Here is a 26,676-nt window from a genome sequence, read left to right on the forward strand (position 1 = left end):
AAAGTTTTTAGAAGTAGGAAAAGTGTAGTTATCAGTTCATGAGAAAATTTAGCTGACCAATGATTCTAGTCCATTTAAAAGCCAACTGAAAACCTCTATAATCATAACTCTGGACATTATATATAAAATAATTTTTAAAATAAAAAATCTTACTCTAGTGAATAAATTCACTCCATTCAATTACCAACTGTTTCATGAACACAAATGAAAAACAGGAATGAGTTTGAGCCCTTTTCTCCATTGCTCACTCAAAACAGAGAAGAATGAGAGTCTCTGAGGGAGGTAACTGGAAAGAAAGAGTAACACACAGATTATTAAGAAAAAGCCTGTAATAGTGCTATCCATCAGAATTTTCTGTGATGGTGGATTCTACATCTGCACTGTCCAACATGGTGGCCACAATTCCCACGCAGCTAACAAGCACTTGCTATGTGGTTAACATGACTATGGAACTGAATTTTTATTTGAACTAGTTCAAATACAGTAGCTCATAGCTACTGTATTTAGACAGCCTGGGCATATAATTAACTGAATCCCTGAAAAATAAAGAAGCAAGGTATTGTCTACAATCAGTTAAACATGGCAATTCTTTTATGACCATAGGAATTTTGGATTTGGAGGTGGAGGGAGTAGTAGGATTTGAACTCAGGGTGTTGTTCTTGCTAGGAGAGCACTCTGTCATGTAAGCCACACCTCCAGCCCTTTTTGCTTTTGCGTTATTGTTTGGATAGGGTCTCACTTTTTGCTCCCGGGGCCTGGGGACATGATCCTCTACCTATGCCTCCCAAATAGCTGGTATTATAGACATACTCTACCAATCCCAGCTTATTGGCTGAAATATATCTTGCTAATATTTTGCCCACAGTGCTCTTGAACCACAATCCTTCCAATCTCCATGCCCCATATAGATGGAATTACAGGCGTAAGCCACCATGCTCACCTTCAACTTATTTATACATGATGATTATGTGATGATCTTTTTAAATCCTTACTAAATCAGTCATGAAAGGGAGTTTTAACTATAAATAATAAAAGTGCTGTCAAGGAAGGCAAGATAAGGTAAGAATGCCATAGCACAAAGGAAAACCCCAATCCTGAGTCCCATGGTCACTGTTCTGCCAGTTACCAGTTTTTCCAGAAATTAGATGTTTAAAGGGAACTGGTACTTTGGTCAAAGCAGTCAGCCTGACTAAAGCAAAACCAAGAATCAGCAGAACCAAGCAGACCTGAAAGAAAGTTAGGTCTTGCTAATTAATTGTGGGATTATTTTAAACTATCACTACACTTTCACTAAATATCCTATTGGAAACCAACTCTAATGACCTGAGATCCTTGGAAGGGAGACTGTCTATCTGTCTGTCTGTCTATCTATCTATCTATTATCTAAATATAGTTGGGTTGTCTGATATCCATCCCAATGCTTCTTGTATTACCTAGTTTTCATACCTTATGTGTGGTCCTTAATACCTTTATTCATTTAAATTTCACCAGCACTGTCTGAGGTAGACAGAGGACATGTTCTCGTTAACTCCCAAATTAAAGTTTTGAAACTAAGACATTTGCCAAAGGTGACCAGAGCATCAGTCCTCTGATTTTTATTCCATATCACTTCCTTCAAAATATTTAATATACAACAGTCACATAATGTCTTTTTGCCTAATAACTGGAATGCAGTAAGAACAATAGATTTTTATATTCACTAAACCTTAGCGTAATCTTTGTATTTGGGGGGATTTTTCACATTGGAATTCCAGCTTAACTTTTTTTCTTTTGCCAAAAAAAGGCACTAATTTTTAAGATCTGTGGACAAGAGAAAATAAACCTATAACTGTTCCTCCAAGATGTAGGAGGAAAAACAGATCAGATGAAATAACACAATGCAAAACCTAGAATTATTTTCAGGTCTAGACTAAATTAATTTTCTTTGTCTAAATTAGCTAACAGTGAAGAATGCATTCATTACAGTACCCCAATAGTTACAATGTATCAATCAATGTTCCATCAGACAGACAAGTTTTTCTTTAATAAGCATGGATAATTTTGAGTAGGTTTGGGGTAGGAGTTCTGATCAACATATTGGATTCATGAAATCACCTCTGTGAGCCAACCCAACCAGAAAGCCTCCATAATTTTCACTGTAGCAGGCCACCTGACTGCCACAAGTTCAAGTTGGCAGTTTTTCCAAAAATGGTCCCTTCCCATTTGGGTAGCACTTAAAAATAACTGTGATCAATGACATCCAAACAGCCACCATCCATTCCTTTCCTTTCAGCACTCATATGCCATTGCACAGATCGAAGGGAGGAATCTACTTGGATCTGGGCTGGTATAATGACTTGCTTTGACCAGTAAAGTGTAGAGTAGGTGATGTGTACCTTGCAGTTGAAAGGAAAGCTTTCAACTTTGCTCTTGGAAGCCAGCCACCATGTAAGAAGTCAAACTATCTTGAGACCACTATCTTATCCTGTGAAAGAGGACAGGGAGAGAGAAAGGCTAATAACAAAGCAAGATTCATCAGCTATTAAAAGTGGAACCTTTACAGCCTTCTAGCCCATTCAGTCTGCCAGTTATTTGTTTTTGAGACAAGGTCTTTTCCAGACCGGCTGTAAACTCCTGAACTCAAGCAATCTACTCCCAAGTAGCTGGGACTACAAAAGTATGCCATGATTCCCAGCTTTAAGTTGCCAGCTGAGCATAGCTAAGTGAGCTGGCTAAATGAAGCCTAGTAACCCACTCCAGCTGACAACATGCAGAATAGCCAAACCCTGTCCAAATTCCTGAGCTACAGGATCATGACAAATAATAAATTACTATTGTTTTAAGGCACAAAGTTTTGAGTTGTTTTATTATGTTATCTATTTCTATACTTGATCATCCAACTTGCTATTTCTACTTTTTATTCTGGATAAAAGAAATAACTTGGAAATTTCAGTTATTTGTTTTCACTCAAGATTAAGTATGGCTGAACACAGATATTTCTGAGTGTGTTACTAACACGGAAAAGGCCCATCCAAATAGAAAGCTCATCCTTGAGGTTTCCTGCTACATTGGTTTCATTCTTATTGCACCACTAACTGAAAACAAAATGAAATAAAATAGGACCTAATGGAGGAATGGGTTCCTGGAAAAGCCTAGCATACATTTTTATACTGTTAAGAAAGAATGTGTTTAGCAAATGAATCCTCAGCCAAGATCTTTGTACTGGAATTTGAAGGGTGATAGAGAAAAACATCAGATAAGCCTACAAAACAGAAAGCAAGCAGCCAGGCTGTCCATCTCTGTGCTACATCTTACAGTCTCACCCCCTCCCCAATCTACATGTGGCCTCTTACCATGAATATATTAATTCAATAATGGAAAGAAGAACCTTAAATTATTATAAAACATGTAGATAAGTGCTACATTTACACATTAATCTTGTCTGCTGTTGAGACTGTTTTTGTTTCCCTATAATGAAATTATGCTGGGAAATATCTTTAATAGACAAAGTAAGTTTTAATGGTAGCTAGTACTCCCAGTCTATTCAGATTGAACTCTGAAAGGGTGATTGCTAAAGGAACAAAAAACACTTATTTGAAAATAGGATAGCAATTGACAGCTACTATCCTAAAGGCCATCAGCCCAGAACGTCATTGTTTGCCTTAGTGAAATTCTTCCCACCACTGACTTCTTCACTTTTAATCTAGTTTGTGGCCCCCACCCAAGCCCTTCTGAAAGCACTCTTGGAGGAAGCAGAAGTGCTAGGCATAGATTGTTCTCATTTCTCTTGTAGTCTTTCCCAGTTTAACACAACTAGTAAGAATGGTATATAATCCACAAGAAAGTGATACATAATCCATAAAGCAAGGTCAACCTAATGCCTCACTTGATTTGAAAAACTGCCAGTTCTGTCAGTAGTGCCAACACTACAATCATATTCACTGTGCAGAATTTCCATCTTTCCAAGTGCAGGAGTAACAAATGTTGAACTATGACCAATTTTGTGTCAAAAAAAAATGAATCTTGAAATGTCTATAATAATACGAACACAGGCAATCCAGGAAGATGAAGCTCCCTTCTTGATAACTTTTCAAGGGTTTGATGGACACTGCCTCCTAACATTTTTGCATCTTTAGGATGTTTTTAACACAGGAAATGTTCAACTGTGAGGACTACATGTACAAACTAATGGTCCATATCACATGGAATACAAATTGCTGTCATTCCAGAAAAATCAGGGGTACTGACTACCAAAGGACCCAAGTGATACATCATAGACTTCCTAAAACAAAATTCCAATTATAGCCATATTAGATACTTTCTCATTTAAGGGATGAAGGACATACAAGTAAAATTCTCGGAAACATGCTACAAGAGCCTAGCTTCAAAAATGTTAAGAGAATCACCCTGCTAATACCACTTTTTATTCCTGTGATCAGATACATTAGCTGAAATTTTTGTAAGAACCTGGACAAGAAATAAGAAATGCCTTAGGGTCCTGCTGTTCCTACCACCACTGGAAGGGATGAAGTTGCTTTGATGTTGACACCCTCTCTGACTTCTCATCACATCTTTTTTGCTTTTTAGCAGCACTGAAAGCATCCGGAAGTCAAGAATACTTTTGAGCTCATTATAAGAGACTCACAGAGGAATTAAGCTATATAAAGTCCATTGTTTATGCAGACAAAGGCAATCTTTGAAGGATCAATGCCTTCCCGGAACTGTGAACATGAAGGCATTCTCCTTCTCTGTCAAGAAGTCTGACTCTGCTAACTCCACCTCCTGACTGAGGCAGGACTCAACAATATCAGCCTCAAGAAACAAGGTCCAAGAAATAATCCCTACATTTAAAACTAAGCCAAAAAGCATCCTAAATTCAGGATGCTCCCACCTTAGCTCCACCTTCAATACATGAGCGTTAAGTGTTCTTTCAGTGAGTCAATTCACAAACAGAGGGATGCCTGAAGCATCCCAGGAAGGATCTCCACCTTCCTCACTGGATGAAGCATAAGAGTCACCATCTTTATTGCTGGAAATACCTGCCTCCTCTTTTCTCTTCCCCCCTCACCAAAGTCTATTCATTCTAAAATGGCCTTGTTAGTGAAGTCCCTAGATTTACTGGTACTGAAGCTGTATTTTCCATTTCTGGGTCTTCCTCTGTAAGACAAATAATGCAGACACATTGGTACAAATTATATGCAGCATCTCCTTCTTCCAAGAAACCTCATATATAACATACTCTCAATTCTAGGTTTCCTTCTTGGATTATTCACCAGTCTCCAATTGTTTTAGCGGACAAGACAGATTTTTAAAAACACTTTTTAAAGACAGGAATATAATTAACAGAATAAAATATAGATCTTAAGCATTCAGTTCATGAGTTTTGACAATTATCTACATTTGCGGTACCACCACTCACCAGACATAGGACATTTCCATCCATCAGAGTGTTCTCTCATGCCTCTTTTCCTCTGCAACCACTGTGTGATGTCTATCACCAGAGATGAGTTTTGCCTGTATCAGATTTCATATAAATGAAATGATAAAACAAGGATTTTTTTTTTTGCAAATGGCTCTTTCATTCAGCATTTTTTTTTGAGATCCATCAGTGTTGTTGCTTCAATCAATAATCTGTTCATTTTTATTACTGAGTAGTATTCTATTGTGAGAGAAATTATTTATCCATTCTCCTGTAAATAAACATTCAGATTTTGGCTTTATGAATAAGGCTGCAATAAACATTTGAATGCATTTTAAGTCTATTGTGTGAATGTATGTTTTTATTTCTTGTTGGTAAACATCTAAGATAGAGTTGCTGGGCCATACATAGTAAAAGCAGTATGGTTAACTTTATATACATACATATAAATATATATAGCTAATGATATCAGATACTTATTTTTAGATCACTGGTCATTCATATATCTTTGTTTTGTTCAACGCCTTTCAAATCTTTAATGGGGTTGTTTGCCTTTTCTTTTGAGACTGGGTCTCACAATGTAGACCAGGCCAGCCTCCTTCTGCCTCCAGCCTCCTGGGGACTGGAATTACAGGCATACCCACACACACAGTGGGTTATCATTTTATGGCAGATTTATAGAAATTCTTTAGGTATTCTAGACCCATGTCCGTTATCAGATATGTGCGCTGTGAATATTTTCCTGTGAATGCATTCTCTACCCTTCAGTCCAATTCAAATTCTATTCTGTATCCAATTCAACATAGGAAACAGAATACTAAGCAATAAACTAGGCCACTCTCTCTTACCTACAGAGCATCTGGTAAGCTGGCAAGTGTTTCCTTCTTGTCTGTTTGTTTTCTCAAATGTATATTTTACTAAGCAAAAATATTTAATTTTGACAATGTCCTTTTTTATCAATATTTTTAGTTTATAATTTGTGCTTTCGTATATGTGAGAAATCTTTGCTTAAGAGGTCATAAAACATCATCCTGCAGCTTCTAGAAATACAGTTCTAAGTTTATGTTGAGCTTATGATCTAGATTACCTTTTTAGTAAGAGATAGGTAAAAGGTTCATATTTTTTTTTCCCTAGAAAGACTGTTTCTTAATACTGTAAATGTCCATAGTTTGGGAAATGGTGGTATCACAGCATAAACACCTTAGTTCTTGTGTAATTTGTACATGTCCACATATCATGTGGGTTTTATTTTCTACTGCATTCAGTGTTTTTGTAGAACTCTCCACCCTAATGCTGAGAAGTATTACAAGGACACGCCATTTAAACTGCACATCCTACAGCAGTTAGAGACTTTGTCGTACATAAATATTTCACTTTGATTTTTTTTTAAAGCAGGAACTCAGATATAAAAAGACTCTTAAGTTTCTAATTTTAGTGGAAGTTTTATAATTTGACTCACAAGTATAACTATTTAGAATGAACTGTTTATAAGTGTAAAATATCCATGACTGGCTCATGTGCTCAAAATGGGAGAGGGAGGTGAGCAGAGGCCAGCTCAGCAGCAAGGATTCAAAAGGCAGGAGAGGACTGTTGTCTGCCAGGGAGGGCACTAAAAAAACCTTGTGGGTAGTTCTCTTTCTCCCCTCTCTTCTTTCCCCTTTCTCCCCCCTCCCTCAAAAACCCTACCTGCAAAATAGGAATGACCTTGATTTCTGCTGAAAAAGAACATAACTACTCCTCTAAGCTTAGAAGGAGCCCAGGAGGAGTTGAGCCTGGCTGATAGTACGGTGCAAACATAAAAAATAATTTATTTCAGAATCAGTTAAGTGTGCTTTCTCCACCCTTTTAGTCCAATTCAAATTCTGTTCTGCATCCAATTCAACACAGGAAATAGAAAACTAAACAATAAACTAGATCGCTGCCGCTTACCCACAGAGCATCTGGTAAGCTGTCAAGTGTTTCCTTCTTAGTTTTCCAAGACACTAATGAAATAGAGGACATCTATGATCCTAAACTTTCTATAGGAAGAATTCAAAGGTTATGAAGTACTCTTACTTCCACAGTAATAAGGCCCACCACCATGTGTTTTTATGAATAAAGTATTACGTGTTGTGTTGCACGTGTGTCTGTAAAATGTAAGTTGGAAAACTGAAAAGATAGAGAATTCCCTCCTCCCTTTTTAAAGTAACCATTAGGAAAGTTTCTACTTAGAGACCACAAGTAGTTACTATAAGGAGACAGGAAAGTCTCCTTGACTTTCCAGTGCTTCCCTATTTCTATAGAATGTACACAATGTCATCCCAAAATCTTTAGTGATGAGGCAGAGGAGGTCTTGAGACTTTCTAAAGAGAAAACATTCTCCAGTGTGGGGGAAGGGTGACCAGATCAACACTGATGATAACAACTTCTTTCTAAGAAATTATAAAATGAAGTGCACTCTCTTTCCTTACCTGTCAAAATTCAGGGAGAAATTTTCAAAACATACTGTAAATCTCCAGTGCCAATAATCATTTGAGATATTAAACATGAAGTACTTGGAGACCATGTATATAAAAATCACAAAAGTCTCAGCTAAAGGTATAATGTCGGATATTTAATATTAATAAATCACAATCATTGAGCACTTAATAACTGTCATGCACTGTTCTGAATACTTTGCATGCTGTAACTCATTTACAACATGAAAAAGCTATGAAATAAGTACTATCATTATCCTCAGGTTACATTTCAACTCAGGCACTCTGATTCTGGAGCCCACTGCCTTCATGCTATGGAATGAATTGTGTCTCTGCAAACTTTATGTTTTGAAGCCCTCATCCTCAATGTATTTGGAAACAGGACCTATAAGGAGGTAACTGAGGTCACAAGGGTAAGTTTTAATCCTGTAGGATTGATGGCTTGTTAGTAGGAGGAAAAGATCTTTCTCAGTCTCTGTCTCTCCCCCCTACTCACCAGCACTAAGGAAAGCCATGTGAGCACAAAACGAGAAGGCACGGTCAGCAAGCCAAACGGAGCCCTCACCAGACCATGCTGGCAGCAGATCCTGATCTTTCGCCTCTAGAACTGTGAGAAAATAAATTCTCTTGTTTAAGCCACCCAATCTGGCATTTTGTCATGGCCGATTGGCCACTAAGACACAAGAGATTACCCTTCCCAGTGTCTTTCAGAATCAAAAAGAACATTAAGATCAAATTTTTTTTCACATCTTGCAAACTTGCCCCTTTTAAACCTTGCATAGATTACTAAAAGCAACTGAGAAGCTGAAATCTTATTGAATTTGTCATTATAAATATTCATAGATATTTAAAAATATATGCACGAATACATGCAGGTTAAGGCATGTTTACTGCATTGATCTTTGCAAAAGAAGCATAAATGCTTCTGATCGATATAAATGTAAAAGTTTCTGGTCAGATTCTTAACATAACTAGATTTTCAGGCTATGAATTTGGAACTAAAATGGAATAAAAATGGAGACCTTAAATGGTCACTGAGTGTCCTCATTAATAAAAATAATCACAAAGCATACTAGCAAAGCCAAATCCTCAGCTTTCTCATCTTGTGAAACGAATTATCAGTGTCTAAAAGGTCTTTGTCAACTCTAACATCTATAAACATTTATGTGGTATTGAGCAGATTCCATAATCTGATCTGCTTTTAACTGTGGAAATCAATGCAGTTATTAAGAAGCTATGTGAATAATTCATGTGGTAAGATGAGGCCTTCAGAGTAGCTGTAATGTGTTTGCATCTTAATGGTATTTTAAATAAAGTTGTGTCTTGCTACAATGCACATTTAGTAAGCAAGACCAATCCCCATCCATCAGTTCAGAGCTGATGATGGGAGAAATTCTGACCGTTTCAGAACAGCTGAGCTATCTGCTTTGATAAATAAAGGAGTTGAGGGAAAGTTTCCTCCCCCAGTATCTTAGGAAAATAGTATCTGCCTTTTTATTCACCCCAGGCCTTGTTTTCTCTTGGAGATACCCTTTAGTGATATCACTGCAAGGCTGTTAGCAATGTTAATCAGGGTAAATGCACATTCATCACCCCAATTAAAATGTATGCGTTCAGTTCCAAAAGGTTAAGTCTGGTAAAGACATTTGGGCAAGTACAGTTTTCTTTCTTTGGAAGTTTTCAACCCTACATGACACATTTCACTGGCACTGAAATCAGTGGTAACATCAGTCTTCTTCAAAAGTTTTAAGTTTCAGACAAGTATCAAAGAATATGAGAGTATAAGCAAAGACCAATAGCTATTTGAGTCCCTGCCTTATACAGCACTTGAAGCACCACCATGACAATCCTCCAGGTGGTAAAGCCAGTCTGTACTAACTCTTTCTGTTCACAGGACTCACTGCCATCTTCTCCAAGATGACCACGGGCTCTTTATTTTGGCAATTACAGCAGAAAGTTCTTCCTTATGTTGAGCCCAAATCTGCCCCCCTTCCCATCTACCCACTTGTCTTAACATGCCCTTTGGGGCCACTCAGTCAAGCAGAACCCCTTTTCTACTTGCTATCCCTTCTGATACCTAAAAGGAACAATTACAGTTTTTTAAAGATTCCTCCCCTTCAGGCTAAGCAATCTTAGTGCCTTCACTTTGCTCACGCTCTGTCAATGTTGGTGTCTACTTTAGCATCAACAGAAGGGCTACAATTATATACTTTTGGAGAATGTGTATGCAATGACTACTGGACATGTCCATTATTAAAATTTATCTTTACCATATGAAATTCTTTCTATTATGAAGCTAATTGTCAGAGGGGAGTTAGTTCCCTTTATTGCTTGAACACAACCATGATGCTTTCTATCCCCCATGCAGAAAAAACTGCATGCTTTTTCTCCTGTAGCTTGGACCCCAAAACTTTCTATGTTCTCTCCTTGACTTTCCAGTGCCATCCATAAATACTGTCCTCTACTCCCACTACCCCTGGCTACACCCAGCTACATCCTGTTGTATGAAAGACCCAAGCTTTCTCCCTCCCCTACATTTCTTCCACCTGTGCCACTCCTCCTCCTCTTCTTGAGGCAAGGAATACTTCCTCTGGGCAGGCAGCCTGAGGAAGCTGCTATTAAAAAAAAACCTTCAGACCTTAGAGACACCATGAAAGGTTAACTCTTATTCACAACACAGGCCAACGTTGTTGGGGTGCAGGGTAATATTTACAGGTAGGTGTGATGTACACAATCTTTGAAGTAACCAATGCCTCCATCTGAGAAGGCTGCCATCTTCTAAACCTGACCTCCAAGGTCACCCCAGAAAGGAAAGAAAGATCATGAAAAATCATGCACAGAATTTCCTACCCAGGCCAACATGTGCTATGTGTCACTTCTGCCTATGACTCAGTCACGGCTGCAAATTTACTTCAAAAGAAACTGGGAGGAAAATGCAACAGGGCTGCTATCTCACAGGGGTCTTGTCTCTAAATGAATCTGTTTTGTACTATAAGTACTTAACAGTAAGCCCATGATTACTGATATTATTACAGCTGGTATTACAAAAACAAACAAACAAAAAATACAAGAATAGGCCAGCTCAGCAAAAAAACTTTTATTTTTATATTGCTAGCCGGTAACAGAGGGCACATCTGAGAAAAATGTCTGTTTATACCTAGGAATGAGTGGATTAATAAGTGAGTATCCATCTGTTCTTTTTACTTTTTCTAACTAGATTGCTAAAATAGTACCTGAAGATCCAAAGATCAAGATGTACTGGAGCATGGCTTCTTTAGCACTGGAGTCAAGAGATGCTACAGTATCTCTTCAGTGGATTGAAGGATGCCCTTGATAAGAATGGCAAAGCTGGAGCCATCTCTTTTTTGCAATTATGAGGTGGGTTTTATACATCACAGAATCCTTAGCACTCAGCGCTCTTAGAGTCTGTGGAGTGAGTGAATGTAAAGCACTCAAAAATATTTTCATAAATAGGTTAATCAGATCATGGCTCTATTAACTTAAATTTCATGCTGAAAGGTAACACAATTTGGTAAGACCAGCCATATCATACCAACAAAGGGACACTTTAGTATGGCTTACAACACTTACCGTAGCATCCTTTTATAATACTCTTGATGCTTACCTGCTATTCTTTCCATAATACCTATCTGGTACATCTTAGGGTAAGAATTCTTTTAAAGAAGGTTATATTTGTTTTCAAATAAAGTGAAATGGTGGAAATCTCTTAACTACTTGGCTTTGACAGCCATTAGCCCAACTTTTAATATGGTTGTTTCTTCTGCACTTGTGGAAAGGATGCCTTCCACAAGATACCAGTGCAGAGATATCAGCAGGAAACTGAAAAGTCAGGAAAGGCTGCCTTCCTTTTCTAGGCTATAAGTAAACAGGAAGGCAAAAATAAAGACTTAAGTGGTTCCCAAGTCAGGATTTTGAACTGTGTGTTGGCCTGCCTTAAAGACTGTAATCCTGTGACTGGTTTTGTTTTGTTAAGAAAATAAACAAACAACACTGTGATATCTAAAGCTAGAAAAAAATTGTAACGTGCTTCTTTTCTTGACACTCTGTATCAACTGTTAAAGAAATAGCCAGGATCCAGGAAATTTGCTTATGTTAAACTAATTTAAATGTTTGCTCAATTGATGTTAGTGGCTGTAATCAAATTATCCTAAATTAACTGGGAAATATAGGAGTGTTTACCTCCTGTTTACTGTGAAGTTTTTATCTCCTTTGCTAAATAGGATAAAAAGAAGCAACAGGTCCAGAACTAACTTAAAAAAGTATTTGCTTTACAATGCACAAGTGCAACCTACATTTGAATTAAAGACATAAGCATGAATAATTTTTTTGATAGTAAAATTACCTCAGTGTTCTTTCTCAATCATTTTCAAATCTACTTTAAAGTCAATGCATCAGAAAAAATATAAAAATGAAACTTTAATACACCAATATTTTGTGAAATTATCTTTCTATGATCTCCATCTAATTCAGCGCAAACCAAATGGATCAAACCTGAATAAAAGCAAAATTGAACCCCCTAAAGGAGACTGCTTAGAGAATTTGAGTGTCAACTATAGCTGGCCTGGAGTTCTTGTTATCTGGACTCTGCAAGTATGTGATATAGTCTGAAGCCCATAAAATCAGATCACTTGTGAGAAGGCCCCATGGGAACTGAAAAGAGATGAGAAAGAGAGAGTTTGATTTGAGGTCTCTGTACCCCAGGAAATCTCAAAGTGCCTGTCTCAAGACTCCATGGCTATAAGATGAGCCAACAGGTATTCCCTCCAGGGTGAGTACTTTTGTCAGGTCAGGGTGCGATGGGCTTAGACTGACCTTACTACAGGAATAGTGACCATGAACGTGAAGTGGCTATTTAATTGAGCAGCCCACTATATACCAAGTAATCACAAGGCTATGCACTGGACACTACAGCAGGGGACAAGACAAACACAGAATCTACCCTCACTGGATTTGCACTCTATCAGGGGAAATCCACAATAAGTCTAATATGATAAAATCTCCCAGGAGAAAAATGAGATCACCTAACAGGGGTTACTAACTTTGGTGGTAGTGTTGGGAGGGGAGGCATTGCATGCTTCCTGAGGAAGTGATAAGTTTTATATTTGTTCAGATCACTTAACTATATAATTCCTTGGTATTTTGGGATGTAGAATGGTGTAATACTAATATCTACCATATAGGACTCTTATGAGGATTAAATTAGATAACAAACATTGAGTAAGTTATCATTATTCATATTATGATAATGATATTTACTATGCTATTATTATTGATCTGGAGGAGGATCAATAATAATAAAAGTTAGCCAGGGAAAAGGAGGGAAGAGGGGTGCAGAAAGAACTACTCTGGACAGAGGAAAAAATATACACAAAAGTCTTAAGACATAAAAGTTTGTGGTATCCCTGAGCAGAGAGAAATAGGGCCTGCAAAAACAAAACAAACTAAAGGATCTCTAGAAAGGATATCCTTCTAGATCCTTCCCAAAAGTTCCCCCTCTCACACTAAAACCATTTTCCTTTGACTCTGCTTTCCTTTCCAGAAACTATATTGTGGTCTTTCTTTTCTTTTTTTAATTTCTGCATTTTCCAAATTGTTTCTATTAAGCATGCATTACTTTGATAATTTAAAAAATTACTTTGAAAGTGATCCCTTCATCATTTTCTTCACCATAGCAACCTAACTTCTGAAAGTGTGGTTTTTGTTCATGACCTTCTTACGTCACTTCTCACTAATTTAAGGACTTACTGCAACCAATCCAGTTAAAATGACTCTTTTAGAGAGGTCATCAGACAGAACTCCAGCATGATGTTTCTACCACTTGGATCTGCTCACTCACAAGCTTAAAACATTTCATGGCCTCCTCTGCCTTACAAAACACACCCAAGCTCCTTAGCCAAATCTCACAAATGGCCCAGGACCAAAGCCTGTCTATCATTCCAGTGTCATTTCCTGCCACTCTTCTTACTCACTCTTCACACCTACTCCCAGCCACACAGAACTTCTCACAATTTTCTAAACAGAATATTGCACTTCTACATTGGCTCATTTTAGGTCTTATGACAAGAGCAGCCTTCTAACATTATCCATCTAGCAGCAATCAACTCTTCTTTCCCAACCCACTGAACTTCAAGATCATCTGCTTGATGAAAGTTTCTCCTATCTGCCTTTCCACAAAACAACACCAGCCCTGAGAGTCACTTCCCGAATAGCACTCCTCATATTGCCCTCAAAAGATAAATGTTTATCTCTGCTTATAGTATGACTTCTATTAAGGCAGAAGCTGTATCAACTTAACCTCTATTTGTTCTCAGTCCAGCTCATAACTCATAAATGTTTGTGTTGTTGATATTCAAATTAAGAAACTACTACAATGGTTTCTTTGAGGAAATCTCTTTTCTTACAATGTTGTATGAGTATGAATTTGCTTTCTTACTGATAGTAATCAGTAACCAAGGTGCTGTGTTAAGCACTAACTATGCAATGGTGAATGAAATAGAAATATACAAATAAAGATTATAAACTGTAGTCAATGCCACATAGGAAAAGAACAGGAGACTGAAGAAGAAGGGAACTTGGAGAAAGCAACTGTGACAATGGAAGAGATGAGTGAGAAAGAATTAACCACATAAAGATTGGAAGAAAGCAATAAGAAAGAAAGAAAAAAATAATAAGGGGAAAAAATGGGAGAAAGCACGTTCAAAAAGAAAGAAAGTGTGTGCTGGAAGGTCCTGTGGCAGGTGGAAGGTTGACATGGTTGAGATGTGAAGGATGGCCAGCCTGCCTGAAATGGGGGGTAGAACGGAGTGCGGTGAGTCAGCTAGAGTTCCTCTGATTTTGTGACGGACCTGCACTTTCTCCAGAGGGCACCTGCAAGTCATTAAAGTTACTGGGCCAGGTGGGAGTAAGGTGATGGAATCAGATTTACATTTTTAATCTATCTTGAAGTGAGTAATTAAAATTTCTTTTAGGCAGACTTACTAGTGAGATGGAAAAGTTGTCCATTTATTTGACTTTAAAATATTAGTTATTTGAACATCCATTAGTCAAACATATTCATCATTCAAATATTTGTCTCTGACCATTCTTAAAAGATAAAACCCAAATCACCTCTGTGCTTGTTTCTCTGAATACTATACTCCAGGTATAAAAATTTACAGTACAGATGCTGCTTCCTGGAGTGCCACCTTGAACATGGCATCAAGTGTTTAATCAGAGCTATCATTCCAAACAGTTTAAAGCCTCATGTCAAGATAAAGACTGGTATCTGATACTGATTGAAACTCATTTTTTTTTTTTCATTTTAACTTCAGTTGAAAACTTGGCCTCCCACCTGAGCTGATGTTTTATGAATGGCATACAGGAAACAGTAAAGGCTGTTATTTTTGTTTGTTTAGAAATGTCACAATCTTTCTTTCTGTTGAGAACAAATTCACTCAATTTACAGTTATGACACAAAGTAGATAAAATACAGTATCATTTTTAGAATGTTCTCATGACATTTTCTAAGCCAAAAGACACTGCAACCAGAAAAGGTGAGAGGAAAGAAGCAGTAAAACACAGTTGCAGATCTAACAAAGATGAGAAGGACCACAACTGCAGGCTTCAGTTCATGGACTCTGGCTGGAAAGAGTAATGCTAAATGGGCACCATTTACCATTGGGGATATTCATGAATATGTATGGAGAGAACACCAAAGAAAGATCCAACATCCATCCAAGAAAGACAGCAAGAGGTTTAAAAATTAGGATTATCACATACCATGTAATATAAACTCCTTTCCCAAGCTTAACATGGCTAGTGATTAACCATTATAAAACAGTGTTTGGAAAATTAGTGAAAGAAAAGGAAACAAACCAAACAAGAGAATAAGAGCAAGGACTTACACATAACATAAAAAGAGTGGGATCTGATGGTTTCAGGAGGAAAAAGAATCATAAAAAGGTAAAATAGTAGTAACAACACTGATAGTAGCAGGAATAAAAGCTAACATATTCTGTGCATACTATGTGTGAGGTACTGTGCTAAGTGCATTCTATGGCTTATCTGATTTAATCTTTTCCCAACCCTATGGTGAGGAGTATTTTTATTTCTATTTGAAAGATGAGGAAACTGCTGTTTAAATCCAGGATTGGGAAGCTTGAGTGTGAATATGAGGTTAGCTTTGTCTGACTGGAGTTTTTGCAAACAAACTCCATGCAAGTTTCTCTGTTGTTGCTTTTAATCTATGTAGCTGGAACTGAAATAAAATAGGTTATAGATTGTATCTTAATCATTTTAGTGAAACTTTCTTAAACACAATAGCTGGAGTATAATGTAAAGCTCTCCAAATAATTCACAACAGACTAAGCATAATTTAACATTAACTGTTGTATTTTCTGCCTTAAAGCAATCTCAAGAGTTAAGATTCATAGGACTACTTGTTCCTGTACCACATGGAAGATGAAAGTTCTGAGTTGTTCTTGGTATGTTTTGACTGTCTACCCCCTCACTACCAGGCTTCCAACTCTTGCTGCTGTCAGGATACTCAACTCTAGCAGGAATCCGCCATCCCCTCCCTCCAATTTGGCTGCTTCTCCAGCAACTCTTGCACCATCCACTGCTGACTAAATTCCAACCAGTTCAATTCAACACATTTTTAAAAAGTCTACTTTGACCTATACCTGTTCTCTGTGGACCTATACCTGTTCTCTGTTTGGCACAGTATCTCCACTATAAAAGTAGTGCCAAATTAAAAAAAAAAATGTATTTCTTCTCCAGCAAATTTCAGCTAGCCGGATCTTGTGTACCTTAACAGAGACTGACAGTCCTATGAATTAGTAGTAGTACTTTTTCATAGAGAAGTAAACTGAGGCTCATTAATATTGACCGGAAGTATAGCTCTGTGGTAGAGCGCATGTTTAGGATACATGTGGCCATGGGTTCAGTCCCCAGCACTGAATGGAACAGGGGCAGGAGGAACCACAACTTAGGTTCTCACAGCTAGCCAGGTAATATTTGAACACGGTCTTTCTGTTCCTAAGCTTCTCTGCCATGAAGAGGTAGGAGCAAAATAATCATGTCTTGCAGTGATAATGGCTACAAAAAAGAGCCAGAATTTGTTCTAAATAGACAACATACAATACACGAGCAGCCTATGCATTTATTGGCTCCAGCCTGAGACGCACTTCCACTCATCGTGTAAACTATTCAATGGTTTCCTGGTATGCTTGGGTACAGCTTGGCACTTTTAAGAAAGAGTAAAACAAATATGCAAAGAAATAAAGATTTCTCTAACACATGCTAAATATCTTTGTAAATAAAAATATTGTTAGCATCAATTTTTATATATTACACAAAAAAATTAATGATCATCTTACTCAAAAATTCAATTATTTCTCCCATTTAGATCCAATTCTCTTTCAGCCTAGTTGTCCGCATTTATCTGTTTATTTAACCAGTATTTATTAAGTAGATACTCAGTGCTACAGATACTCTATGCTACATATTATGTCAGATGGCAGGAAAAGCTGTAACTGATCTTAGATATTTACTTACATTCAGTGGTTTTAACTAAATTGACACAAACCTGCATTTATTCATAATGACCATTAAAATTATAGGTATTTTAAAAGTAGATTCAGAAACTTGACACAGAAGTAATCGAAGATCAAACAACATTAAAAACCATTTTCTTCCCAACTTTCTCATATTTAAAGTTGCTCAGGTCTTTACACAGAGTAGAGGGGTCTTCATATAAAAACCAAACCCCCAAAACTTACTTAGACCTATAGTAAGAGTTGTCGGTCACATCTTCGGCTTCTAAGTCTCAGAACATACAACCAAAAAGAAACCTCCAGAGAAACCTTCTAAACACAAAAGTTAATGAAGTGTTCGATGTGTGCAGAGTCGCAGAGAAATGGCTTACCGGAGGGAGCAGTGCATTCGCTTTAGGCTCCTCAAGTCTTTGGGTGCCGCTGTGACTTTTATTTAACCACAAATCAGAAATGACCAAAACTCTAAATAGCTCCTTTGTTCAGGCAGCACCTTTAGGATACAGTTTTGGAGACAAGAGCTAATGTTCCCAGGTAGTCTCATTGTCTTTTGTGATATATTAATGTTTTGAGATTGTTTGACCCAAGGTTACCCCCATGTATGATCCAAATGATGCTGCTAATAGTGTCGATGACACTCAAGGTGGTACTTTCTATTCCCGTACACTGAAGCTTTCTTTGTCTCCTTTTTAATACTGGCATACTTATTCCCATCTCCCATATTCTCTCCTAGCTCTCAGTGTTACTAAGTTGTTATCCCCCTTAGAAAAACGTCTGGTTGGCTCCCCAAGTACATGACATTTAATTAAATCTCAGAAAAATAAATGAAACTACATAATGCACTGCCATTCTTTCTCCCCTCAAGATTTCCATGTGAAATACTTTTCCTTGATCCTCCATGATCTTTTTTAATAGCACAAATGCTTAAAAGATTAACTGTATTTGGAGGAAACTTCTAAACCCTTAATTCTTAATGGCATAGTCCAAATAAATGAAAATGATACACATGCTAATCTTTGAAATTTCAAACAGAAGTCTGAATCAACATAAGCATTACATTTCTGACCTGTTTCTAAAACATGTTTTCCTCTTTCTTCTACTCATTTATCATTAACTGTGAACCCAAATCACATATTATTTCACATCTTATATATCTAATCTTATTGCTTCAAGTGACCAGTGGGTATTTTATAACCAAAGTTCTTATTAAATAATTTATTCCACTTTTCCATTACTTAGAAAGTTATGTTTCAGAATAGTTCTGACACTAATATCCCACGCATCACATCGCCTTACTAAATAGATGAGCTGGGTCTAATGCATACCTCTTCGTCCTAAGAGATCAGTGCTTCAGTACTGATTGAACCTGACGTGCACCAAAGTGTATATTAGGAGAAAGGAACTTCCTCTAAACAGCACTTTACTGCAAGCCTAATCTTGCTGAGCCATGGGAGGATTTACAGTTTTTCTTATCCCAGCAACATTTATTGGGAAGAATTCTTAATTATAATCTAACACACAATTAAATCCAATTACCTTGTAGATAAGTTAGAACAAACCTCTGGGCCCAAAGAAGACAGAGACTCCCCTAAGTAGGGAATGACCTCACTCCCTCCACCCCCGTGCCCCTGGCCCAGTGAGTCCATTCTTACCCAACCCAAGGCAATCAAGGTCAATGCCCTGCTCTGGTCATCAATTTTTGGAGGCATCTGCTTTTCTGTGGAGAATAGGATGTTAGGCCACTTAATGATTCTGAAAGGTGCCAAATCAGACAAGAGGGAGAATCTAATGGTGGCCAGATCTGTGTGACTTCTTCACTCAGCACAGTTATCAGGTGGTAAGGAAAGCTACACTGGTCACACACACAAACCTCCAACAGGGCTTTGCAAATGACAACCTACTTAGTCCCAGAAAGAGCCCTGCCAGGTAGCACTGTTTTCCCAGTTTTGCAGATGAGAACACTGGCTTCACAGAGACTAGGCGTCTCCCCTAAAGTCAATACAGGAATACTGGGGCTGGCCACAGGTCCATGGAGTGTAACCACAGGTTATCTGCTAGTGCATTACCAGGGGGAGAAATTCTGGAGCTACTGCTGCACAACAGTGCCCACCCCCTTTTCTAAAATGGGCTTTATCTTTTCCTCTTTGGTGGTTTTGTACCCTTTCATGCTGCACTTGATTCACCTTACTCTGACTTCACTAGTTGAACAACCACATCGAGTAGATATGATGTGGAGAGGAAGGAGGTGTGCTTTCTCTATGGTTTCTACATCCTTGAGCAGTCCCCATCCTTCACCTCCTTCCTGTGACCTTGTCAGAACTTCCTTGAGATATACAGCATCCTCTTAATAAAGAGTTAATTGAGCAATAAAGCTTAAGATTACCTCTCTTAGAAAATGTGCTCTTTTATTTTTAAACCAGTAATAATGCTCTAATAAGAAGAATAAAGTGCAAATCATGGCGTTACAAATATCAGAGTGAGGCAGGGTGGATGTAGCTTTATTGGATGTTCTAGAACTTACCTCCCTCCAATACAAGTCAGTGGAGGCACAAGGGTCCCTTTGATTTTATATTTGTAAAGTCAGCACAATGTTCACTAAGGCCAGCATCTTCATCACCTATGAAAGGAAAGCCATGGTGGCTGATCCTTCTTCATGAGCTCATTGCTACAAAGAGAGTGGAAGACACCCCGTGTCGCTCATCCATCACTGCCACTCTGCGAGTGTAACGCCCTTCTTCTGCAAATGTAACACCCTTCCTCTGCGAGTATAACCTTCATTTTCACTGCTCTGTACTCCATTAGGCTCACACAAGTATTTGTCTACAGCAAGTGACTCAGAAATTCTTCACAAATACAAATTTCCATTGGAATATAATAGAAGGGGGGAGGGTCACAGAAAGAAGAGAAAGTTTAATTTCCCTTGGACCAGATAGTTATTTATATTTTTTTAGGCATTAGCCATGTTGCCATTTGCTGAGCTATAAACAAATCCCTCAGGCTTGTAGGCAGCTGAATGGAATCATTATTATCATCTTCTTGATTTAATCATTTTAGTCAATATTCAGTTTTTTATGACAACAGAAGGCACATGACCCAGAACAACAGTGGATGCAAAGGTTATTATTATTTTTGTTAACTAAGAGATCCCTTACAAGCTCTTCCCCCATCATTTTACTTTCTTTTGAATTGTTTTTATTTTATTTTTGATCACCATATATTAATAATACAAAGGGATGCATACAGTGTACCTTGAACATGTTCACCTCTTCCATTATGTTCTCATTCCTTCCTCCCTTTTTCAGTATTTGGTGGGTTTCAGTTTACTTTCCAAGTTCTCTTCTCCATAGCCCAATGGGCCCCAAACTTGGATGTGCATCAGATTCAAGTGGGCCAGAGCAGGGTGGGCAAGTGGACCAATTATGTTGTATGGCAAGGGGGAAACAATCGGATCTGTGCCAGTGATCACAGGCAACTGGCAAGCAGACACTTGAGAGTCTGACTGTGCTTCATACCTATGGAGCTCACACATGTGGTAAGTACTACAGTGAACTAACAGATGGGATTCTGGCTGTCTGCTCTGACATATTCCTTTTGTCCAGGATTTCTAGGTAGCATTCTTGAGAACCCTTCTCTTGGCTTACAATTTAATATACCATATAGCACTGGTCAGGTTAAGGTAGGAAAGGAAGGGGCTAAAGAAATAGGAAAAAGGGTGATTATTTTGATGGCAAAGGCAGTGAGTGGTGTCCAGGTAAAAACTTTAAAACTAGATGATTTTTGGGAGGTGAGGGGGTTGGCAATATAGCTCTGTGGTAGAGTATGCCTAGCATAAGGCCTTGCTTGGGTTCAATCCTCAGCACAAAACAACAACAACAAAAGCTAGATGGATTTTGAGATTCTAGTACTGGGTAAGTATAAGTGATATTCTCAAAAATAAGAATATTTGGCAAGAGGACTAGAGACAGGGCAAAAGGTAAAGAGCATTGTATTAGTCATGTTCATTTCTAGATTTACACGGGGATCTCAGTTAAGAATGAACCCCATGAGATGAATGGAAGAGATTCGAGGTTAAAAGGGCAGGGTCACATTTGCTATTTATACATTAAAGGAAAATTATGGCAAGGAAATGGGCTTTTCCTGCAGCACTGAGAAGAACACAGAACCTGGTGTCAGGAGAAGCAAGAAAAATCCAACATGATCCACAAAATTAGTCACAGTGCTGTTGTTTTTTTTTCCCCTCCCTTTATGACAAAACAAGGATTCCATGTCTGCTAAAATTAGTTTTCACATAAAAGAAATACTTGTTCTAGAAAAATAAGGTCCAAAAAGATGTTTAAGCATGATCGTGAGGTGTTAGTGCAATAACTATAGCAACTGGTTCTTATTCACTTATGCTATTTAATACAAAACCTTTCAATATGCATCTACTTTCATTTTATAATATGCTTCTCAAAAACCAGTAGTTCAGGTCAACACAAGGCTAAGTATTTGGGATGAAAATTATCATTATGTGGTCTTTTCAACAGGGTTGTTATGGGAGGTTCAACCACCATCTCTTTCACAATGAGATGCCCTTCAATTACTTCAACAGTAACTTCAATGGAGGGCAACAAAAGTGTTTTTAACTCAGTGTCTCTATTTTATTCCATGGTTGTTCTCTCTCTCTTATTTTTTTTTCATCCACAAGTGTTTTCTTTATTATGTTGTCTGTCTTTCTCTAAGGTTATGAAAAGGAATTTGAATTTTGAGAAAGTAAATAGTAGTTAAGTCACCTACCATGATTTAAAAAAAAAAAAGCTACCATGATTTAAAAAAAAATGCACTATTTTACTAACTAAATACTGCAGTCTCTGAAAAATATACAAAGTCAGAGTGCTTTCCTGCATGCTAGTAGAAGGATGACTCAAGACAGCCACTTCAAAAAGCACATGCCACATCACGACCTTCTACTCCATTTGCTGATGTGCTACAGACAAGCTCCCCACATGCACAGCCGGCACAGGGATAGTCACCACATTTCTGTCACTACAAAAAAAGGAGTAACAACCTACATATGCATCAAAAAGTCAACAGATAAAATTAATTATGGAAGATTTAAAAAACCCCAAACTACCCAGCAATAAAATGAACACATAACTTGTAATCAACACAGACATTTCTCAGAAACAATGGGTCTTTTGCTTTGCTTGTTATTTTTTGAGTTTTTTTTTTTTTTTTGCTTTGTTTTGTTGGTACTTGGGGTTGAACTCAGGGCCTTGTGATTGCTAGGCAGGTGCTCTACCATTTGAGCCACTCTTCCAGCCCTTTGTGTTGGTTATTTTTATCTGGTTTTATGCCTAGGCCAGCCTGGACTGTTATCCTCCCATTTGTGCTGGGATGACAGACACATACCACCCTGCTCAGCCATTGGTTGGATTGGGGTCTAGTGAACTTTCTTCCCAGGCTGGCCTTTGAACAGCAATTCTCCAGATCCTTACCTCCCAAATAGCTAGGATTGTAGTCTTGAGTCTAGAAACAATGTCAAATGAGCACATTTGCAAGACACAGAATACATCACAGACATAAATTAAAAACACAAAACATGGTGCTATATATTATTTTACTGATATACAAAAAAGTAGGGAAAGTATGAATATGTAGAGTACACTCAAAATTCAAGAGGGGTGCTTTGTGGAAGTAGCAAAAGCAATATTTCATTTCTTTTGTTAAAAAGCAAAAAGGGAAGCAGGTAAGGCTAACAATGCTTTTACAGGGTGAATATATATAGATATTTTTATGTCATTTTTTGCAGCTCTCTATATTGTTTTAATCATACAACTTTAAAAGTTTTATTTAATGAAGTCACACAATTTCTTAAATTCATTCAATTGCCCATTTGCTCATGCATTCAACAAATGTTTGTTGAGCATGTCATTAATCCTAAGGCATGAAGAGTAAGAAAATGTCCATTCCCTTGCAAGGCACACACAAATTGACAAACTTCTATTTGGAATCTTGTCATATTCCACAATTTAGGTTTTACTTCCATTAGGTTTGAATTTTGATGTGCTTCTTTATAAAATAGCATGTCACTGCAGCTCCAAAAATATGATTGTTAATATTTACCTTTATCTTCTTACCAAGAGTTTTTAAAAGGGCATCTAGCCAAATGAGTTTTGAAGGTGTTCCAAACTGAAGAATCATAAGGACAAAAAGTCTAAACTGATCTTTCTTTGAAGGTTTTCCAAAAAGACAGATTAATTGGCCAAGCTATCACTATTAATGATTACAATATACACTGAAAGTTGAATTTGGCATAAGCACTACAATAGCACTTCAACATTTTATGATACAATTCTCCAGAAATTGAAGACTAAAAGTTTTGTCTGTTCCATTTATCTCTAAGGTAACAGTGTGTAGTCTATGAGCAATAAATACACATCACCAGCAATAGTGAAAAAAGTCAGGCTCCAATAATGCAGAACTGACATCTTTGCTCTTGCCCAATTCAATCCTACATTTTTATTCAACTTTTTTGTTTGATAAAGACGAAAGATATGCCACTTTTTTGGTCATCATATATCAGTTCCCACGAGTATAGGCAGGCTACCCTAAGTTTCACCTTCAAAGAAGGACTGGGACTAAGGGTAAGAAAAAGATCACAACCAATATCAGGAGTAAGGAATCCCAGTATAGAATTATTAAAGCCGACTTGCCTCAAGAACCAACACTGATGGCTGGGGGCAAAATTCTCTCCTTTCTCAGTGCTTTCTCTTGAGTGTATTCATCGATGTCAAGATCATAGTAGGGCCTGTCAGATTACAAGGCTGATTCAGATCATCCAAATCTATCTTTGGGTCTTATCAAGCAAGAGGGCAAATAAAGAAATTAGAAGCCAGGCATGGTGGTGCATGTCTATAATCCCAAAACTTGGGAGGGAAAGAGAGAGGGAGGGAGGGAAGGAAGGAGGAAGGAAAGAAAGAAGGGAGGAAGGGAGGAAGGGAGAGAAGAAAAGAGGAAGGAAAGAAAGAGGAAGGAAGGAAGGGAGAGAGAGGAGAGGGAGGGAAGGAAGGAAGGAAGGAAATGAATGGATAAATAAATAATAAGGACTTAGGAGGCTCTCTCTCTCTCTCTCTCATACACATACTACACATTTACACTTCTAAAATTTCAATCTTTACCTGAAGTTATGCCATCTAGTTTTACAAAGCTTCCCTGTTTGATAATTATAGCATTTATTGGAAAAATATTTATTAGCTTAAAATGTATTTAGTATTAAAATCATATGGTATAGATGCACTCAAAGGGCTTTTATTACACTTTTATTGCCATCCCAAATGAGTTACATTATCTGTCAATCATACCCATAAAAAGGAAAGCTTCTAACATCATGTTCTTTTATGACATTAAATGTATTCAATGTTATATTAAATGTATTCAATGTCACTGTAGTGATACATTCTAAAGATTCCTCAGAATAGAACTAAATGTAAATATAAAATATTGTCTGCCTTCAATTGATATCTTGCCAAATACTGGCTAAAAAGAAAAAAAATAAAACTCTAGACTAGATATCCATGTAAAAATGAGACACCAAAGAACATGTCAGGCTAATTTTAAGATCTTTTAAAATTTGAGAATTGGAATAAGGAGGGCCTCAGCTTTTGTTTTTGTCTGACATACTCATTTCTCAAATGTTAACACAGCAACCACATATATAATCCCCACACACAAAATAAAGCAGCATTAAAGCCCAAATCTCAAGCTCCAGAGCCTGCACTTACAATACTGCCAGATGCAGCATCTGCTTCTACTTGACTTCTTCATGTGTTTTGAATCTTTACTGAGAATAAATAACTTAAATGAGCCTGAAAGAAACTTAAAAAAAAACAACTAGGTGAATCTCTGCCCCCAGGAAAGCAGTGAGGTAGAATGAAAATAGTTTGACTTTGAAGTTAGACACAGGTTTCAAATCTTGGCTCAACTCCTTACCATATCACCTTGGGCTGGTGCTTCACCTCTGTGAGCCTCAGTCTCCTCTCATGTAAAGTGGGGTAACAATAATTACCTGCACAGGTGGTTGTGAGGTTCATAAAGTTCCTGACAAAAGTAGGCAACAAATAAACATTAATTCTCTTCCTCCCATTTCTTTTCCCAAAGATGGGAGTCACCCAAAGACAGCATTAAGAAATATTGGCAGTACTCCGACCTGACCATAAAGAAAGAGAAAGAGTGTTTAGTGAGAACCAATAAGAAGAACCAACTCTCAGATTCCTATTCTTATCACTTGAAGGCCATCTCAAAGTTATCTTAGATATAGCAAGGAACAACAAGCTAAGGAGCTACAGTGGACTTTGGTGCCAAATCCAAATAGGTTTAACAGAAATAACACTACTGAGTACTGACTGTCTTATGACAGACTTAACTCACAGCTCTGGTTCTGTGAGGACCCTATACCATCTTCTATACAAAACATGCTTCCTGGTTCCACTGACAGTCAACCAAGTGGATTCTGCCTAGGTTTTCAAGTGACACAGATCAGCTGGGTAATGGCAACCTGACTAAGTACTGTTGATACACCATTGTTCTATTTACCACCAGTAAATAATGAATAATCTGACAGAAGACTATACAGAAAGCTGAGATACCAAAGGGCCACATTTTCTGGGAAAGGTAAACAAGAAATAAACTTAATACACTGAGAGAGAGCAAGGAAATGTACATGATTCAAGCTTGTGGCTAAAGAAAAAAGTAAAACGTCTCCTCTGAAAATCTGAATCACACAACCAGTGTGATACAAGAGAACCTCCAGCAAATAATTTAATTTCTAGTGGTCTGAGATCAGTAGACTCTGCAGGAAGCTACTGCAAGCAAACAGAAACCAACAAATTCTCTGGAGAAGAACTCAACTTCAATCCAGGCCAATGATGCACTCAAACATGCCATCAACAGTAGGATGCACCTTGATTTCAGGGATGTTAAAATTTGGGGAGAAGTATGTGCATCAGAGTTAAAGAAATGAAGGGCCTGTTTTATAAGAAGAATAAGGCAGTATCATACATGGGTCGGGTCGGGGGTCACTCAACAAGTGTTGATTAGTATGTATCCACCAGGAGTAACAGAGGTTTCAAAGTAATGGAAGGCCTGACCCTAGCTCACAAGTGGCTTTACAAACATTCATTCTTGAAACGGGGATTTATGCTTCTACCTGATTTCCTTTTGGACTGTTTTGCTGATATAGTTCTAGCACTACTACAAAATAATTAGACAGGTAAAAACGTCCGTGCCCCAA

General features: G+C 37.7%; 1 protein-coding gene across 5 annotated transcripts in view; it reads right to left on the minus strand.

Annotated features, from left to right (window-relative positions):
* Rbms1 (RNA binding motif single stranded interacting protein 1) overlaps positions 1 to 26,676 on the minus strand; it is a 202,264-nt gene that overhangs the window by 150,863 nt on the left and 24,725 nt on the right. The window contains exon 1 of one of the 5 annotated variants that reach the window (XM_074070944.1): positions 5,399 to 6,801. The exons of the other annotated variants lie outside the window; for them this stretch is intronic. Within the exon in view, the coding sequence (XP_073927045.1) occupies positions 5,399 to 5,422 (24 nt within the window). The 5' untranslated portion in view covers positions 5,423 to 6,801. Of the gene's footprint in view, positions 1 to 5,398; positions 6,802 to 26,676 lie in introns of those variants that run through there. 5 annotated transcript variants of the gene reach the window in all.

This window comes from Castor canadensis, chromosome 4 (genome assembly GCF_047511655.1).
Source record: "Castor canadensis chromosome 4, mCasCan1.hap1v2, whole genome shotgun sequence".
NCBI lineage: Eukaryota > Metazoa > Chordata > Mammalia > Rodentia > Castoridae > Castor > Castor canadensis.